Source organism: Suhomyces tanzawaensis, assembly GCF_001661415.1.
Source record: "Suhomyces tanzawaensis NRRL Y-17324 unplaced genomic scaffold CANTAscaffold_8, whole genome shotgun sequence".
In the NCBI taxonomy this organism is placed as follows: domain Eukaryota; kingdom Fungi; phylum Ascomycota; class Pichiomycetes; order Serinales; family Debaryomycetaceae; genus Suhomyces; species Suhomyces tanzawaensis.
Genome location: NW_017963643.1, coordinates 10849 through 29308, shown reverse-complemented (window position 1 = coordinate 29308; position 18460 = coordinate 10849). Strand labels below are relative to the sequence as shown.

The following is an 18460-nucleotide window of genomic DNA, read 5'->3' as shown; positions in this document are numbered from 1 at the left end:
TAAGCTATCGTGTAGGGCACGAGCATCCACAGTGATAAGATAGAATGATAGAAAGATAGAATGGTGGACGGCGTTGGGACATCTGTCGTGGACTGGTTAGAATACAGTCATTGTTGGGGGGCAGGAATGATGTGCGGAGGCGTGGTTGGCTTGGCTTCTCCGCCCGAGTCACGGTCTGGTCACTGGAGTCAGGTACTGGAGCTGCAGGGCCTCTACTGGCCCCATTGACTCGGAAAGGTGCTCTAGGCGGCCGTGGTACAGATCTTGGGGAACCAGGGTTGGTTATGGGTCACGTGTGTCTGGTCACGTGAAGGACTCTACATCGGCCTCGCCAGCGCAGTCTTCACCGCCACGAGCCACCATGGAGTTATTGCCCGACGGACAGAGAAACACCGCCACTGAGGTCTCGTGGGAGGACCAGCAGAAGATCAACAAGTTCTCCACCCTCATCAACAAAAAAGACGAGCAGTTGGAAGTGCTCGAGAAGTTGAAGGTCGAGAAAGAATACCTCGATGATTTGTCCATGGAAATAGAGTTGTTGGACGAGGACGACCGCATCCAGTACAAGGTGGGAGAGGTTTTCATCTTCATGAAAGTTTCCAAGGCCATTGCCAAGATCGAGGCCGAAAACGAGAAGCTTGAGACCAGAATCTCGGGAATTGACGAGATTATTGAAGAGTGTGATGAAAGCTTGGGAGACTTGAAAAAGCAGTTGTACGCCAAATTCGGCAACAACATCAACTTAGAACGTTAGGCGACCAGGGGGTATCAGCCAGCTTGTCGTGGTTGTGGGACTCTGGCGTACCATAGACATTCGAGAGCCATCCAGTCAACTGGCAGTGTATATATAGAGTAATTTACGTAACTAACCAGGAACAGTAGAAAGTTTTGTACATTAAACGGCCGTTGGCCAAATAATTTATCAGAGACCAACACTGATTGTTGTTTGTGGTAATTATCACATAGACACAAACTCAACCGTTTGTCTCTTATTAGCGGACTCGCCCATTTGTCTCTAATTGTTGAAACGCACTCGTTCAGTCTCTCGAACTGCCCATTAAGCCTGTCTTCATCCAAGCTAACAACGAACGAATTCTGGTTCTGCCCTTCCTGATGTTCCATTCTTGACAAACAGCAGGCTGATAGTAACAACTGGACTATTGGCATCAATCATATCAGAAGTGGCAGCCATTGAGCTTGCTGCAACTTGCCCGGTTGTCCCTCTCCCCAGGATAGTCCATCACCATCATACTTTTTATCGTCCACTACACTTATTATTCTATACTATTTATTCTCTATTTTACAACATTTCTACACAGTGTAAGACCATCTCAAGCGACTGGCCTTGAAACTGCCACGAGCGAATTGAATCAATCCCTGCTTAGAAGTTAAAGCCATGCTCCTTCAACTTCTCGTCAGAAATCATGATTTGGTCAATGACCTTGGCATCCACCAACTCTTTGTAGGAGGTGACTGCAATTCCGGTCATCTCCTTGTACTGGATGTAGGCCTCCTTGATACCCTTGAGAGATCCTCTAATGGCAGTCTGTTCCTTGTCCCAAAGCTTAGGAATCAAGCCAGGGTTTTCTCCTTCCTTGACGGAGTCCAAGATCTGGTTGTTCAAGCGGTTGGAGTAGTGCACGTCGTGGGGGAAAAGCAAGTCGTGGAAGGTCTTTCCGTTTCCGCCTCTTCTTTCGGCTTCTTCGATCTCCCACTTCTTCATCTCTTCAATCGAGGGCAACGCTACCTTGCCAGACCAGATCTTGGACAACCAACAACCTTGGGTCTCGGCAGCTCTGGTGGGCAACACGTACCTGGCAATACCAATGATGGCAAGGTTGGGGTAGTTGTACAACAAGATATGCTCATAGATACCATGCAATCTGTGACCATCCGTCAAGAGCGGCTTGTCGGTTTTGTTCAATTGGTCGAGGAACGGGAACGATTTAAGGTAGCCAGTAGCAAAAATAACGATTCCCACGCCCTCCAACTTGGAGCCGTCCTTGAGCTCGAGGGTCTTGGTTTCAGCATCGAAGTTGACGATGTCGGGCACATCCACAATCAAGTCACTCTTTCCCGAGGGCAAGAGGTTCTCAGATCTCTTGGACTTGTAGATCTTTCTCTTCAAGCCAGTGGCCAACTGGTAGGCCAAGTCACCCCCAGAGGCCGAGTTGCCCACAACCACGATTTTCTCGGTGATGTCAGCATAGTCCTCTGGTTGACGGTACGCCTTGACGTGGAAAATGGACCCTGGGTACTTCTTGTTCCACTCGCTCATTCCTGGACGGTTGGGAATGTAGGGAACGTCGTAGTTTCCGCTGGCAATCACCACTGCGTCGAAGATCTCGACAGTATCAGCAAACTCAGGGAGTTCTGAAGCAACAGCAGACCCGTTGGTCTCAGCCACCACCAATCTGGAGGTGACCCTCCATTTCTGGTCGTCTGTCAACTCCACGTTGACCACCTTGGTGTTGAATCTCACGTAGGGAATCAATTCCTGACTATAATCGACCATGTACTGTAACACCTGCGATCTGTGTGGGAAAACAGGAGTGTCCTCGGGGAACGGCTTGCCAGCGTAGGTCATGATGTCCTTGGGCACGTTGGTGTCCAAGTAGTTGTACACAGGAGCAGCCCACACGTACTTGCCAGTGTCCTTCTTGTGGATGGGCTGGACCTCCAAGGTGGGCTCCTCGCAGGGCACAGGGGTGGTTTCCAGGTCTGTTTCGGTGGTGTAGTTCCACAAGCCCCCGAAATTGGGTCTTCTTTCAAAAGCAACAAGCTTGGTGTAGTGGCCCTCCTTGACCATGGCCTTGAGGGTTCCGGCACCGGAAGGACCAGCACCGATGATGGCTACGGATTTGATGTTCGACATGCTGGGGAGAACTGAAAAGTTTGTGTTTCAGATTTCCGGATCGCTCAGGGCTTAAATATGGCCAGACCCACCAGTGCGCGCATGCTCATCGCGATGATCGGCTCCACTACCAGCGGTGGTTACTGGATGGGGCAACAGCCGTGGGTGCTTGCTCTTGGCACCGTGCATACGAGACCAGGGAAGGGTCCCGAGTCGCACACTAGGTCATCTACGAGCTGTTTCTCGGGCACAGGGCCAAAAAAGGCAACCCTGCTCGTGGCCAGGCTTCCTAGCTACCAATCAGTGCTTCCCCCAGTGTGGCGATAACATCGTCACCACTACCACATGCAGAGAGCCCATGGAATGGGATTTCAGGGTCATCTGGAGACGGTGAAAAATCAAAAAATAAAACAGTTTTCGGGGCTATCAAGTGACCCATCGGCTATCGGGATCCATCCCAACCTGACGAGGGCCCGAGGTGGGGGTGGAGGGGGTTCTCGACACTTGACACTGGCTAATTATAGCGTAAATTAGCGTTAATTTAACCAATTTTTCAATTTTTTTATTGGAGCGGTGACACAAAACGCACCTGGCTTCCAACGGCATTCCAGGCATGGTGCTTGCGGCATGCGCATATCCCGCCAGGACCCTCAGGTAAGATGAGAGCCCGAGCTGGCGACTGGCTGTGCGGGCCCAATTGAAGCACTTGGCAGGAGTGGCGCTATCCGCAGACAAATGATCCGTAATGATAAGTTCCTAATAAATTAATAATGCTCCCATAAATACGTGATGAAAATGCATTGTGAACACGAATATTTGTATGTTTCATGGATTTTTTAGATAAATTTTGTGAAATTGAAATTTTACAATCTTATAACTGCATCGTTATAAGCTACGTTGAGAAATGTACCAATTAGTGTATCCAATTGAATTAAAGCTTCTTTCCCTACATCAACTGTCTTCTTACTGCTGGTTATGCTTGTGCTGAGTGAATTACACTTCTAGTTCCGCTCGTGGGTAAATTACTTTTGTGTTCCGAATTGTTTAATTAGAATAGATACCTTTCTATTAATCTCATGAAATACCAGAACTCGTGTTTAAGGTTGCTACTTAGAATGTAAACCGTTAGAGAGCTGTAACTCCATCTGGACATGGTAACAAATTCATAAGAATATATTGGCTACACAAGAATTTAGATTGGCACATACTATGCTAGTATTGCATCAAATATAATGTTGGTGGAGAAATGTCTTGTAGTAGGTCAGTTGCTAAAATTTCTATAATTTTAACCCCTTAAGTGGATACCAGCAATCTTTAAATGCCACCTACACACGTTGGTGGCAATACACTGTGTGAAGGTGAGATCTCCAAAAAATGCAACCATCGCTGTTTCTGAATTATGGCATAGGACATAGATATTAGACTGGATCAACGACTTAGTGCAAGGAAGTATATAATAGTGGGATGTCATCTTTTTGCCTACCAGTGGACACTCTTCCTTGAACTTTCGGTGTCATGGCCGCAAAAGACCATAGTATGAACTCTAACTGGATAGATAACGACTAGTTGCGTACTAAAGACTATGTTAGGCCGAAATCCCGTTCCTTCCATCCTACTCAAAATACGCCACTCTCGTCCTTGGGAGGTTCCGTGTGACTCCATAGAAACACATTTTCCTACCGATGAAGAGATCTAGCCATTTTGATCTAAAAGTACTATTTCAGGAACCATTTCTGATAGCATTGGTTTCGAGCCAATTTCTGAGCCAACGAGCTACAACAAACTCTAAGGGATGCTTTTTAACCATCTATAATACATAATTCTTCGCTATAGTACACTGCGTGTTAGACCCTATTCTAAATCGCTGTCTTCATAAGTAGGAAGATCATCCAACACAGCTTCTTTTGGCTGGGGTTCAGCGTTGGGCTTGATCTTCTTGGCTGGGGGACCCGCTCTTTCCTGCTCCTGGTGTGAGTGGTCATTAGGCTTCGTTTTGATACCTCTTTCTCTCTCGTAGGCTCTCTTTTTCCAAGCCTTTGATATCTTTTGACACGATTCTATCACTTCCTGCTCCTTAACACCGTCTCTTATACTGTGAAGAATCCTTTCAACCACACTAACATGGTTACCATTACTTTTGTCATTTCTGAATCTCATCATCTCCCAGTACCCCGGCTTTGTTTGACTCTGTCTACACTCCACAATTCGTCCTTGTAATGGAATGTTCAATGCCTTCAACCTTTCCCAATCTTCGTCTAATAAGTCGAGCTTTGCAAAATCTGTGTGCTCATGCCCGCCCTGCCAGACTTTCAATTTTATGAGGTCAGGCTTTGAGTCGTAGTCGATGTATGTGGATGATGGATCCTTTTCGTCCAAATCTGGGTCTTGCACTTTGTTGAAGACTAATTCCAATTTGTAGTCCACCGTATTTTCTTCGGCGGGTTTCCACTTCAACAAGGTTTGATCTGTACCGAAAACGTAAGGAGTTTCTGCGCAGGTGAAAATCAAACCGTCTGACTCATGAAACAACTGGTCTTTTTTGGCCAATACATCGTCCGCATGATATGCCGAGGTCATGAGCTTGAAACTGACCTTGAATGGAAATTCTGGCGCATTCACAATACGTGGGTTCTTTTGCTTGAATTTATCGAAGGGCTTCATGACATTTTCGGTGATGTATCCCAATCTCTTGGGCAATGGTCTGTCCACAATAATCTTGCTGTTCATGGCCAAAGCGTCGAAGATACAGTACCTGAGTACGGGCTCGGAAACGTTCTTTGTTTCCAATACCAATTCGCCATCCAAGAGTGTGCCGTGGTGGTATGTTTTCTCCGTCTCTGTCTCGTCGGTGGTCAATGGAAAGTGAATGTTTGGAATATGGTAGAAATCGTTCTCTCTGGTGATCAAGAACACTCCTTCTCCTCGTACAGGATCATTGAGTATGAAAAGAAGACACCTAAGACCATCAGACTTCTCACATACGAAGTAGTCTTTGTTCATTAAAGTTTCTTCCAAATGCTTTCTCTCAAACGACACCGGCTGCGATCCTGGGAACGAGGGGTACCTACGCTCCAAAAGTTCGGCCACCATTTGCTGGAGCTCTCTTGTTTCATATTCGTCGAGCTTTGTTCCGGGAATGACAGGGATGTCCCTTTCTTCAAGTTGAATCATGATGGGTGAAGAGATACGTAGTTTTGTTGATATTGTCGATATCACGTGTTTGCGAGTGGAGTGAACATCGACAGAGCTGTCCAGAACAGGCGCAGCTAAAGGATGTTCGGGCGCGCTCCGGTGCCGCGCGTGCGACAACCACAGCTCAGAGGGCCAGTGCCCGTGCTGCGCCAAGGTGAGAAGAGTGTATTACGTAAGCGCTTACGTAATCACGACCCCATCACCATCCCACCTGGATCCACGAATGCTTCACTGTCTCTTCCACTACAGGCTCGTTAGCACAGGCTCCGTAGACTACCAGGACCGTGTCCAGCTTTCCACTAAGTCACCCTCAAAGCCATAAACGCGCCATCATGAGGCTAACTCCACAAGTCATCACCAAGGCACCCACCGTGTTGAACCCAGAAGGGCAGCTCACGCTCCAGCTACGCAACCTCCAGATTCCCTACATCGAGAACCTCGGCATCACTCAAGATAAGTACACAGTGATCGACTTGACTAACAATGACATCATTGAGCTAGCCAACGTTCCTGGAAATTTCACCAACCTCGAAGTATTGCTTCTCGCCAACAACAATGTTGCCTACATCGACGACAACTTTCCCGAAGAAAACAACCTCAGGTCGCTCTCTCTCATCAACAACAACTTCAGCAAGATACCGTTGAAGGCAGGACAGAAACTTTCCGTGCTTGAAAACTTAGCGTTGATAGGAAATCCCATATGTAAGACCCAGCATTACCGAGAGTACATCATCTGGTTGATCCCGTCGTTGAAGGTGTTGGACTTTAGAAAGGTGAAGGATGCCGAGAGAACGTCGGCAAAGGCACTCTTTGGCGAGAGCCACGAGGAATTGACGGAAGTGGCATTGTCGTACTTGGGCAAGCAGGCTAAAGCAGAGGAAAAACCCGTCCAAGGAGCAGACAAGCAGTTGACGAGCGTGGGGAGGAAGTTGAGTGAGAACGAGAAGAAGGAGTTGATGCAGAGATTAGAGCACGCTGAGAGCTTGGACGAGATTGAGGAGATCGAGAGGACGTTGAGAGAAGGCAAGGTATAGGGCTGTAGGCTTGAGGATAGGAGACAATGCAGAGGACCTGAAAGGGACAATCCCATGCTTGAATGTCTTTGTTGGGGCCAGAACCCAACCCAGCTTTATCAATGATCAGAGATACTACGCTACAGACCCAAACGTGTTCTTCTTGGTCTTCTTTACTCGAAGAGAAAACAGCTCCTGTCAGCTCTTCCTGACGTCTCTGCCGTTCCCCCACCCCGAAAACCTCTCCTGCTGGCTCGCTAGCATCGCATGTATAGTAATGTACCATAGAAGCAATGAAGATCCACTTGCCGTAGCCATCTATAATCAATGCCAAGTACTCCAAAGAGAATATCCACGTCCGTTTGGGCTCACCAGCCTGCTGGACCAAAGTAGCCTCCTTCAGTGCCTCCTCCAGTGCCTCCTCCAGTGCCTCCTGCGACTCCTAACTGTGCCACTCCGTCCCTCCATGAGCCTCTTCACAGTCCTATCATGGCACGCTGAAAAAACCGTAAAGTGCCTCCACCACCAACACGGCAGGTCAGCGTGGCTTGTAGACATCCGACGCTTCCAGTGCCGCTGGCCAGGCGTGTCGGCCGTTCGTGGCGTTGTCTCGTAATGTCGTAAATTCGTGCTCAGCTTGCCGCTCTTCTGTTATGCTGGAACGCTCCAGGCAAAACCTGAAAAACTCTCCTTAGACTCACCACCACCACCACCACCACTTTTCTAAATAACACCAGCCCCTGCCCCACTCGCTATGTACACCCTCCATGTCCCTAACTAGACCAAGAAGAAAAGCGACCATCAACAAGTCCTACAACGACACGCTTGACGAATCCCACTACGAGGATCCGTCTGTGGCATCCACGGCAGCAGCGGCTGCTGCCATGTCCCTCTCAGCCAAACGGAAGCAGAGCTCCAAGAAGAGTCCAGAAGCTGCCAAACCACCCAAGTCCCTGAAGCTCACGCTACCGCATAACTGGCAGGCTCCTCCCACCAGCCAGGAGTACTTTTCCCACAAGTTGGACCTCGAAGACGCCTACATCGACTTCGAGTCCCAGACGCTCTACTGCCCCAACCAGCCAGGATTCTCCATCCAGAAGGGCGAATATGTATATATGGTCAGCGAGCCTCCCGGTGAACCCTACTATATTGGACGAATAATGGGCTTCAAGAGAAAACGCCACGACAAGGCAACCTTGGCGCTGCCAGGCGACACTCCAGTGCCAAATGGCACTACCAGCGAACAAGAGGTTGTCCAAGGAGCGGCCCAGGATTATCTCTTCCAAATCCAGTGGTTCTATCGCCCTCGAGATATCTCCAAGTCCACGGCTGATTCGAGACTCCTATTCAGCTCCATGCATACCGACTCCTGTCCCATCACCAGCTACAGGGGGAAGGTGACAGTCAAGCACAAACAAGACATCGAAGACTCTTCGTCGGGTGCCAGCCCCAAAAAGAAGGCGTCGACACCTACAAGCCGATTCGAAGCATACACCCAGAATCCAAACTGCTTCTACTTTGACAAACTCTTCGACAGGTACATGTTGAAATTCTACGATGTGTTGCTGACGGCAAACTTGCTCCAATATTGCAACTCAGAGGACAGCAAAAGTAGAAACTACTTGATAGCATTAAACAAGCGTTTCGAGTTCATTTTCGTGGAAAGCCAAAGGACAAAGTCCCTCATCAATTCGTTCAGTTCTTCCTCGTGTAACTGTGTCAAGTGTGGTCAATGGTGTGACTCCAACCTGTATAGTATCAGTTGTGTGGTCTGCAATAAGTATTTCCACATGTACTGCCTTGACCCACCGTTGACAAAAAAGCCGAGCAGGGGGTTTTCCTGGTCTTGTGCCTTATGTACAAAAAAGCAAGACTTGGAGTATCACCGCAAGAAAATTCTAATGTTATCCCATGACAACAAGTCCTCGAATGCATCCCAGTTGTCCACAGAACTAAGTGCATTAAGCTCGCCAGATTTGGAATCAAAACTTGAAGACAGCCTAGAAGTGGATCTGGACAATAGAAGTGACGATAAAGAGGAGAATGGAGATCACCTTCCGAAGTATGAGACGATGGCAATAGATTTTTTAGCCAAGGACAAGCATCTAAGTCTCGAGCAAAGAAGGCTCAAAGAAGAGTGGTGCATGAGATATTTGGGAATGCACTCTAGACTTGAAGATGGTGTTGACTTGGAAGACAGATCTCCGTACCCAAGAGCATCCACTCGGTTGGGAGCAAAGCACCAAGCTACTAATATTCCCGAGTTTTATGACCACCCATTGGTATACTATGATATAGATAAGGCAGGCCCAAAGAAGAAGGGTTCAAACCCCTCAAAAAAGATCCAGGAGAAGACAGAGGCTCTACCAAAGCTACACGTACCCGAGGAATACAAAGACACAAACCCTAAAGAATATCCCCAGTGGTTGCAACCTAGACCAAAAGGCTATGTTGAGAGAGGTGTGGATGACGGAGAAGGTGTCTCTTGTACCCTAATGTGGAAACTGAGTGAATCTGACATTCAAGATGGATTTACCAAGCTTGAGGACTATGTCAAGTTATGTGCTCCAACTGCAGAACTCTTAGGCATTGTACCATCAGCTCCAAACTTCATGGATTTTATTTTGAAGACCTACATGGACCAGAACGGGGATATTGCCAAATCTCTTGAAATAGTTCAAAAGCTTACCAAGAAGGCATTGAATGAACCAGTATTCAATAAAGAAGAAATAAAGAGGTTTGAAAGTGGAGTCAAACAATTTGGTAGTGAATTATACTTCGTGTCCAAGAAGGTTAAAACACAACCCACGTCAATGGTCGTGAGATATTACTACCTATGGAAAAAGACCAAGAATGGGAAACTCATATGGGGAAATTTCGAAGGTAGAGCACAAAAGAAGGTGCAAAATATGAAAGATGAAAATAAAGAGAAAATTGTCACACCCACTACTTCAACAATTGATGATTTAGCAGACCCAGAGGATGATTCTTCCTATGAGGATGATAAAGTGATTGAATCGAAACGCCCGTTCACTTGCAAGCATTGTTTGACTCATAGTTCACATCATTGGTTCAGAATGACTGGACATGATGCAGGTCCAAAAACAAAAGTTGATGAAGATGACCATTTTATAGACAAATACCTGGATTCGGTAATCGCATTGTGTTTCAGATGTGCCCGACTCTGGAGAAGATATGCCGTCGTTTGGGAAGACCCACTTGAGGTGGAAAAGAAAAATACTAAAACAACGGGATGGAAGAAAAAAATTGAATGGGAACTCCTTCAAGATTCCAATAGAATTTTGGACGAAGCAGAGAGTAAGGGATTGACTTTATCTTTCGTTGAGGAACAGGTCGAGGTTGCTGTACCTGACAAAAAGAAATCTGGGAAAACAAGGAGAACCGAGACTATTGGAAACAATACTATTCAAGAAAAGGTGGAGGAAGAACCTCCAAAGAAAAAGAAACCTACTCCTCCAAAAAAGAAAACTACGAAGGCTACTGCAGAATCAAAACCGCCTACAAAAAGAGCGAAGAAGGAACAATCGGCATCACTAGAGCCCAATGATACTCCAGCTCCACCTAAAGACAATAAGGATATCAAAGATGTTAAGAATAATAGGGCCAATGGAAACTCCAAGGAGCCTAAGGAAACTAAAGAAATCAAAGAAACGAAGCCTGCCAAGGAAACCAAGTCTAGAAAGAGAAAAATCAAAGAGGAACAACCTGCTGTTGTTTCCGATGTGGTTGATAACACCACTGCCAGTTCTAATTTAGTCAAACAAGAAACCAAAGCTCCAACCAAAAGGCAAAAGAAGTCAGGAAGTTCACAACAGTACGATACATTAATTCCTCCACTTAATCCCGACTATGTAAAGTCACAAGAGCTGTTGGTTAAATTTGATAAGAAAACTGTGGTCTTTACCAAGGAGATCTTATCGGATGTAATTGAAAGCTTCAGGAAGCGCCAGCTTCTAGATATTACTTCCCAATTTCAAGGTATGCAAATTCCCCACTTGACATCGGTAGCATTACCCTTCGAAACTAATGCAAGGAAGTGTTGCCTATGCCGAGAAGATGATGGCCATAGCCAAGAGCTAGAAATGTTGATTTGCTCACATTGTGGAGTTAATGTGCATGGGTCTTGTATTGGTATCCAGATCCCAGACCAAGTCCCAAGACCAGTAAAAGAGTGGCTTTGTGAACCTTGTATCAACGATCTTAAGCCGAACCGGTCTACAGTTTACACCTGCTCCTTGTGTTTGGCGAACGAGTCCAATTATGAGTTAGCAATACTAGGATCTCCATTGGTCAGACCTGACTTTTTGAAATCAATTCATGAGACAGGAAAGTGGTGTCATCTTTTGTGTGCTATTTTCAATCATAACCTTGTTGAATTCAAGGCATTGCCATCTAGTTCATCTTCAAAGAAATTGGATATCAACTCGACTAAATCGATCATTGAATCGGTTCAGAGTCCTATTGCAATCGAAGGCGTATCAAAAGTCCATCTCAAGCACTATCACTCCAAATGTGGAATTTGTGATTCCAGAAATGGTTCAATGATTCGCTGTGACATCTGCTCAAATGACGACGCGTATCATGTGACATGTGCCCAGGACACTCCATATTTCCATCTTGGATTCGAACTTGATTCTTCGAAGTTCAATGAAAAAGATGGTTCGGTAGTAAAAGTTGGTGAAAAGATTGGTAAATTGAGGCCTGTGTTGATTTGTCCTAAACATGAAAAGCCTGAAACAGTGGAATCCATGCGAGCAATTGGCCACAGATTGCATGGTGGGGGAAAGGATGAAGCAAAGCCCTTGGTGCTCCTATTTTTGGAGGATTTGGTCAGACATAACGCAAGTAAGTTGACTGGCCCACAATTTAGATCAAATAACTACATTCAAAATTGCAAGTTATTTGAAGAAGAGGATAAGTTATTGAGAGCGAAGGTTCAGACTTCCTATTTCGGTACTATTCCAAAGAGGTTCCAGCCAAGCTGTGGAAAGTGTCATACAGTTGCATCTCCTGTTTGGTGGGCCAATGACGTCACCACTAATCAGAAGTACATGGTATCAAACTTTGAGGGAAACAGTGGTCTGTTAGAGTGTCAAACATGTCACCGCCACACAGTTGAAGGGGAAGGAGAAGTGGAGGAGAAGCAGGAATCTTTACTCGAGTTATTAGGAAAACCATTGGATGGGTCTAATTATGGTGTTCGGGACCAAAAAGACGATTTGCTGAAGGTTTATCATGAGAACACCGTTGAAACTTCGAGATCTAGGATTTCGATAGGCGATATCTTGAGTTAGTGTATAAACAGTACATAATTACTATACAATATAAAAAAAAAGATAAACCAATTTGTAGGCCCCTAAAAATATCAATTTGTAGCTGCAAATAACGAATCGTCAATTCTGGGCCTCAGAATCGAGTCTTCATATCATGATCCACCCCAAGAGGCCAACTCCCTGATTACGTAATACCGGATAAGTGTTGCTTACGTAACAATCACCTTGATATGACAAAGCGCTAATTCTTATCATGACCCTTATCAACACACCACCATGATCTACGAAACCGTCATCGTACCTGGAGAGGGTTTGGGAAACCACATAACTCTAGGTGACTCGATGTTCAACATAATCAAGCAGTTGTCCAATGCCAATTACAAGCTAAAAATCAGCTACAGTGACACTGACTTCCTCAACGTTCCTGTGGTGGTTACAGTCGTTAAATTGGGGATTAGATTGACGTTCCGGAATCAGCGGGAGCAAACTTTGGATTTAATTGAGTTGCTTGACTTGGCTATCGATGGTCCAGTTCTGGCTTCAAGTGGCGTGGGTGGTGCCAATAGTGTCAAACGTCACCAGCTCCTTAAGATTATATATAAGAACGTGAGCTTGAACGAATTTGAGAACTCTGAGCTCTTGAGTAGCCCACTGATGGATCCCGAGACTAACAATTCGTCATCGAGCAGCATTGCAGAGAACAGTTCCTCTTCATCAAGCACCACCTTAACCAGTGTGGATTCAAAAGTGTTTGCAAGTTCTAAGATAACCCTCAAGCTGATCTACAATCGGATTTTTGGCCCTACCTATCCCGGGAAATTGATCAGTTCTAGCCGCTTCTATGTATTGTCCTATCCTGGGGTATCCTTCAAATTCAAGATTTTAAGTGAAGACTTGTTCCAGAAGGTGGCTCCAAGTACAGACTCGGACCCCCAGGAACAATCAAAAGTTGACGAATCAATTCTATCTTCATTATTAAATTGGGATAAGCCAGAAGAGATTGTATGCGACTCGATTGCGTTGTACAAAGGAAATTCCTGGAATGATTTTGATCTCAAGGGAATCATGGATTCAAGAGGACCTGACTGGTTCAAACAGAGTGAAATCGCTAAGTTGCTGATAAACTTGGATGAGGGTAAAACCGATATATGCTTTGGTAGAAGTGGTGCGAGAGACTCTTCAGTAGAAGCAACTGATGTTGCCTCGTTAATTATAGGCCACACGACACAGCAGGAAGTTTTAAATATCTTGGGTCCTCCGGATGACTACTTCAACAAATCTGACTCCAGATTACTTATACATGATCACTTACCATTTCTAAAAGAAGCCGATTCAACAAATGTCATAGAGCAAGACATTAGCCACTATAAATTCCACAATTACTTCAGGTATGGCATTGACATTTTATATGATCTCAATAACACCGGCAGTCACATTGATCAAAATAGCTCCAAGACTGTAATCAAGAAGATTATAGTACACAACGGAGGAATTACTGAAAGTCTCAGCTTCATGAAATGGAATAGATGTAACTGGGAAATGACTACAACCTTAGATGGTCGTAGCGTCAAAATTGATTCGACAATGTATCTCAAAGATTTTCCAGAACAGATTAGGAACTTGGCCCCTGTCTTATTGAATAGAAACGAATCTGAATTCATTGATAATGATTTGGATATCATTCAACTTCCTCAGCCCTCCAATGGACACGCTCGGACAAACAATGAATACTCCAATGGTCCGAAGGTCAAAACCTGGGGCCAATCGAAGCTTCATGGGCTTGATCGTTGTATATTTGAGGCTGTCGATTCGTCAGGATGCATTTCCTCGGTTACAATATATTAATTATACGAGTATTTAATGAATAATTACTAGTTTAGATGAGTATCGGGGCATTTTTCGTAGAGTATATGCTTGGTCTTTGGTACGTGGATGCATTGTATGTGCGAACGTTCTTAATTGAGAAATGAAAATAGAAATTACCCATAAAAATTATAGAACCAGATTATGTATTAAAACTAAAGCATTGAATAAATCGCAAAAGGCAAGGAGAAATGAAATGATGGCCCAATTATAACATAAAACAGAAGAAGAAGGTATGTCACTCACAGGAGCGATGTTTCAAATCTATACAGAAAACTTCTTCTTGAATCGAGAAAACTTGTTCAGTTTCTGAGAAATGTTGAGGTTATCATTGCTGTTCTTGTGAGAAGCCAGAGGGGAACTTGACTGGGCAGTAGACGCTGTCTGGGACTTGTACAATGAAGGGTCGTTCTTGGTGCTGAAAATCGAACTGACGTTGGAGTAGACCTTGGTCAAGTTGTTATTACTGGCACTCTCTGCTTCCGAGTCCTCGTCCTCGTCCGATGCAATGGTATCAATGGTTTCTTCCGGCTGCTTGGTGGCCACCTGGGGTGGCTCTAGCACTTGAAAGTTGACGTTCTTGAACTCAACCTTAATGTCTTTGCTCTCGGAATCAAAGCCAGAAGTTTCACCGATGCTCAAGTTGGACATTGACTCGGACAACTTGGTGGATTTCTTATGTAAAGCATGCTGCTTGCTGACCTTTAGCACTTGACTCATGTCCAGGTTGCTTGAATAATTGAATGATGAGGGAACAGCAGAGGGCCTTCTTGACGAGTCAATGGATCCCGCAGTCGAAGATGCAGACGATTTGATGATATGCTTTCTGCTGTAAGGAGAGTAGTTATCGTAGAAGCTTTCGTTGTCTGCCTTCATGTGGTGGTTGCTCGAAGGAGAGGCGGCCTGCGTCTTTCTCGATGGAGCGGTAAGGGTGGTTTCATTGGAGCTCTTGGAGTCGCCAGAGGTAATGGACATCTTTCTGGTGGCCGCAAATTGGTCGTTGCCAGAAGAGGAAATAGACGTTCTGGGGGTTCTGGACGAGTATGCAGAAGGCGCAATGATGGAGGGGGCTGCGGATGATTTGGAGGACTTCTTGGACCCCGTGGACGAATGCTTGCGCAACTCCCTTTTCTTGCCCTCCATTTGCTCCTTCAACTTCTGTTGGGTCTGGTAGTTAGCTGCTGGAAGCAAGTAGAAACTCATGGCCAACCAGGGGATACAATTTAATGCAAGATAACAGCGGATTAAGGCACAAACTGGGGTGAAATTCTACCACTCGTGGTTATGTCAGTTGGACAGGTGAAAAATATGGAAACTTAGTTGAAGTATTCTCTGAACCCCTGGGAGGGGAGGGGGGGGCTATATATACCAGCCTTGGTCAACAACTAGTTGCAGCGGGCCCTCCTACTATTGTTCCGAATATTTTCTAAGTTACTCAAGATCTACATATAAACAGAAGACAAAATGGTCAGGGTTCATGTAGGCAACTCCAGACGTAGCCGCCAGGGCACAGTGCGACAGAAATGCGCTGCCACAAGGAGAAAGTTGAGGTGACAAAGAGCATGGAAACATCAAATCACTCATCGAGACAAATTCCTATGCACAGTCTATTGTTTCAGAGCGTATTGTTCGAAGTAGAGTCATAACTCCATACCATGTGGAGAGAACCAGGACTGAGCGCACATCCCTCCTGGCGCCAGATTCCCCGGAATATAACGTCCCGGCTGCTTTTACCTGGTTAACCCCAACCCCTGCCAGTATTTTCAAGGTTTGCTTACGACTTTTAATACACTTCTCGGTAATTTCTACACTTTTTGGGCGGGCGCGTGTCTGAAAGATTAATGTTCGAGCATACATTTCACAAGCACTGAAGGTTATCCATTGGACAATGCATATGTCAGGACAATAGAATCAGAAAGTGCGACGTAGACTCGAGCAACTCGTTGATGGGGATGAATGTTGGCCAAAATTAAACAAACTTTACCAACTAGTCTAGCAGAAAAACGGTGGAGTGTACCTCCCCTCTGCATCAGCCAAGCGAAGCTGGCTGAGCGACTTACGGACCTAATTATCAATCTGGAAGATCATGCAATATCTATTCTTCGGATCGAACGCGGGAAAATGCACAATTCCGCCCTCTTACCTTCGAATGAGCGCATATTCTCGTCGACAATTGCTGGGGCCTTCCTCCTAAAATTCTATCTGTCCTGGACATGTTGTCAGTAAGCAAACGGCTCACTGGTCCAAGAATTAAAGTAGTTTGACAGTCTTTCGATGGTTGTTAGCGAGCACCCGGTTCTAGGCCCGTTGGTGCCCAATTTAGAGACGTGGATTTTCCACTTGTCGGTAATTGCCTGATTACGGAAAAAGATATTTTTATCCCAATGCGCAATTATGGGCTCGGGGTGATTGTAGTTGTCCGTACAACAAAGACGCCCACGAATATGCCCGAGAAGGTTTTCCGGTCCCTGAGAAGAACAAGAGATAGCCTAATTAGAACATATGACGGAAATCAGTAAGAATCGGCTACAATCCAGCGAGATTCAAAATAGGGCAAAACTCAAAACTAATAGCCGTTCAAGCAGATTTACTTCAAATATTCGTTGACTCCCACTTAGATCTGCCCAAGCATTTCGCTTCTTACATACAGCTCCCAAACACTTTGGTTGGTTTCAGGTTCCGGTATAAGGTTCCGGTTGCCCCGAGAAACAGGGAGTATGCAATTAGTTAACCAAATTTGTCAAACCGGGGTTATGATCCTGCATTTCATCTTACCCGGCATTGCATCAAAAATACTGTCGATCCATCAGATTTAGGACCTATGCTTCAGCCTGGAATGTTAGTTTATGCTGTCTATATTGGCTTGATTGAAGATGTTTCTCAGTTTGAATGTAAGGGCCCTCTCCCAACAGAACGAATACTGCTAGTTCTTTTACTAGAATATTGTACATTTGTTGATGTTTACGCGTTCAATCTATAGCCTTTGTTCCTGACTTTTTTTCTTTATTCATATTATTAGACAATAAGTGAATTAGCTACCTAAAGCCTTTCCTACAATACTCTGGAAACTCAACAGTCCCCGGGGTGCCAAGTGAATTTTTTCTTCGTGCAGTTACTCAGGACCTTACTTAGTTAAGCTTTATGACTTTTTATCCTCCTTTCGAACAAAATTAACTATTGGACGTCTCAACCACCCAATCAGAGCATGCATGTGAAGAACTTTGTGCGAAAATATTTGTACCTTCCGGGCAGTAATCAAGGCAACTTTAAACTAGCCCTTAGAATACGCGCTAGATCTAATCTCCACGAATTCAAGGGGTCATAACCAGATTGCGCAAATTGAAGAGTCTAAAGCCTAATTGCGCGTTCTGGACCCCATTCTAGACGGAGATACTGCTACCAGAGAAGTACTGCATTAGATGGATTAAAGGTAACGACATAGGTTAACTAAAGAGTTCCTAAAGCCGATGAAAATACATCATCTTCCCAGTCTAGTTGTTAGTACATTTAAAGAGCATCTAGTAATGCTTGCTCTTAAATCTGCTTAGGTTTTGAAGTGTAATTTATTAACCCATGCGGGGTTTCACAAAGGGTGGAGGACCAGAACAGCGGTGGCTATTCCGAAATAATAATACCATGGTGTCAAAATTCCTGAGATTTACTACATAAAAGCAAAAGTCGCGAATACCGCGAGAAGCAAGACAGTAAAGGTAGAAGCAGATTTAGATGAAGCAGCGTTGGCCACTGGTTCGACTGCAGAAGGTGAGTTGTGAACATTGCTGCCATTTCCGCTACCAATATCACCGTTCCCACTACCATTGGATCCATTCTCGTTGTTACTGCCAGCTGTGGTGCTGGTAGAAGTCTGAATGACGGCGTTGGTGATAAGAGTAGTTGAAGCATTTGTAAGGCCGGTTGGAGAACCAGATGGGGAATCACCATTGCTGTTGCCTGGTCCAGATGGGGAACCAGATGGAGAGCCGCCATTGCCTGGTCCAGATGGGGAACTAGATGGGGAACCAGATGGAGAGCCGCCATTGCCTGGTCCAGATGGAGTGCCAGATGGAGTGCCAGATGGAGCACCTCCATTGCCATCATCACCAGTTTTAGTTGGTCCAGATGGGGAACTAGATGGGGAACCAGATGGAGTGCCTCCGTTGCCATTACCTGGGCCAGATGGGGAACCAGATGGAGTGCCTCCGTTGCCATTACCTGGGCCAGATGGGGAACCAGATGGAGTGCCA

General features: G+C 45.5%; 8 protein-coding genes across 8 annotated transcripts in view; 4 read left to right on the top strand and 4 right to left on the bottom strand.

Moving 5' to 3' along the window:
* Positions 1-361: 361 nt before the first annotated feature.
* CANTADRAFT_23789 (tubulin-binding prefolding complex subunit) lies at positions 362-754 on the top strand (the record flags this gene model as incomplete). Its single annotated transcript, XM_020207002.1, has 1 exon — positions 362-754. One exon carries the CDS (start codon positions 362-364, stop codon positions 752-754), a length of 393 nt encoding a protein of 130 aa, XP_020062069.1.
* A 627-nt stretch (positions 755-1381) lies between these two features.
* On the bottom strand, positions 1382-2875 carry CANTADRAFT_23788 (flavin-containing monooxygenase; the record flags this gene model as incomplete). Its single annotated transcript, XM_020207001.1, has 1 exon — positions 1382-2875. The coding sequence occupies one exon, from the start codon at positions 2873-2875 to the stop codon at positions 1382-1384; it is 1494 nt and encodes a 497-aa protein (XP_020062068.1).
* A 1830-nt stretch (positions 2876-4705) lies between these two features.
* CGT1 (mRNA guanylyltransferase) lies at positions 4706-6025 on the bottom strand (the record flags this gene model as incomplete). Its single annotated transcript, XM_020211908.1, has 1 exon — positions 4706-6025. One exon carries the CDS (start codon positions 6023-6025, stop codon positions 4706-4708), a length of 1320 nt encoding a protein of 439 aa, XP_020062067.1.
* Positions 6026-6295: 270 nt separating this feature from the next.
* Positions 6296-7545, top strand: LEA1 (U2 snRNP complex subunit). Its single transcript, XM_020208093.1, has one exon. It carries the CDS (start codon positions 6379-6381, stop codon positions 7078-7080), a length of 702 nt encoding a protein of 233 aa, XP_020062066.1. The 5' UTR covers positions 6296-6378; the 3' UTR covers positions 7081-7545.
* Positions 7546-7823: 278 nt separating this feature from the next.
* CANTADRAFT_71228 (DNA-binding E3 ubiquitin-protein ligase) lies at positions 7824-12412 on the top strand (the record flags this gene model as incomplete). The annotated part of the gene is made up of 3 exons (XM_020211064.1): positions 7824-10793; positions 10992-12134; positions 12171-12412. The coding sequence occupies 3 exons, from the start codon at positions 7827-7829 to the stop codon at positions 12372-12374; spliced, it is 4314 nt and encodes a 1437-aa protein (XP_020062065.1). The 3' UTR covers positions 12375-12412.
* A 217-nt stretch (positions 12413-12629) lies between these two features.
* On the top strand, positions 12630-14198 carry CANTADRAFT_57004 (uncharacterized protein; the record flags this gene model as incomplete). Its single annotated transcript, XM_020210648.1, has 1 exon — positions 12630-14198. The coding sequence occupies one exon, from the start codon at positions 12630-12632 to the stop codon at positions 14196-14198; it is 1569 nt and encodes a 522-aa protein (XP_020062064.1).
* A 282-nt stretch (positions 14199-14480) lies between these two features.
* CANTADRAFT_8118 (uncharacterized protein) lies at positions 14481-15419 on the bottom strand (the record flags this gene model as incomplete). The annotated part of the gene is made up of 1 exon (XM_020211239.1): positions 14481-15419. The coding sequence occupies one exon, from the start codon at positions 15417-15419 to the stop codon at positions 14481-14483; it is 939 nt and encodes a 312-aa protein (XP_020062063.1).
* Positions 15420-17877: 2458 nt separating this feature from the next.
* CANTADRAFT_23782 (uncharacterized protein) overlaps positions 17878-18460 on the bottom strand; it is a gene marked incomplete at both ends in the record, with an annotated part of 2128 nt that continues 1545 nt past the window's right edge. The window contains one exon of the mRNA XM_020207000.1: positions 17878-18428. Within this exon, the coding sequence (XP_020062062.1) occupies positions 17878-18428 (551 nt within the window). The remainder of the gene's footprint in view (positions 18429-18460) is intronic.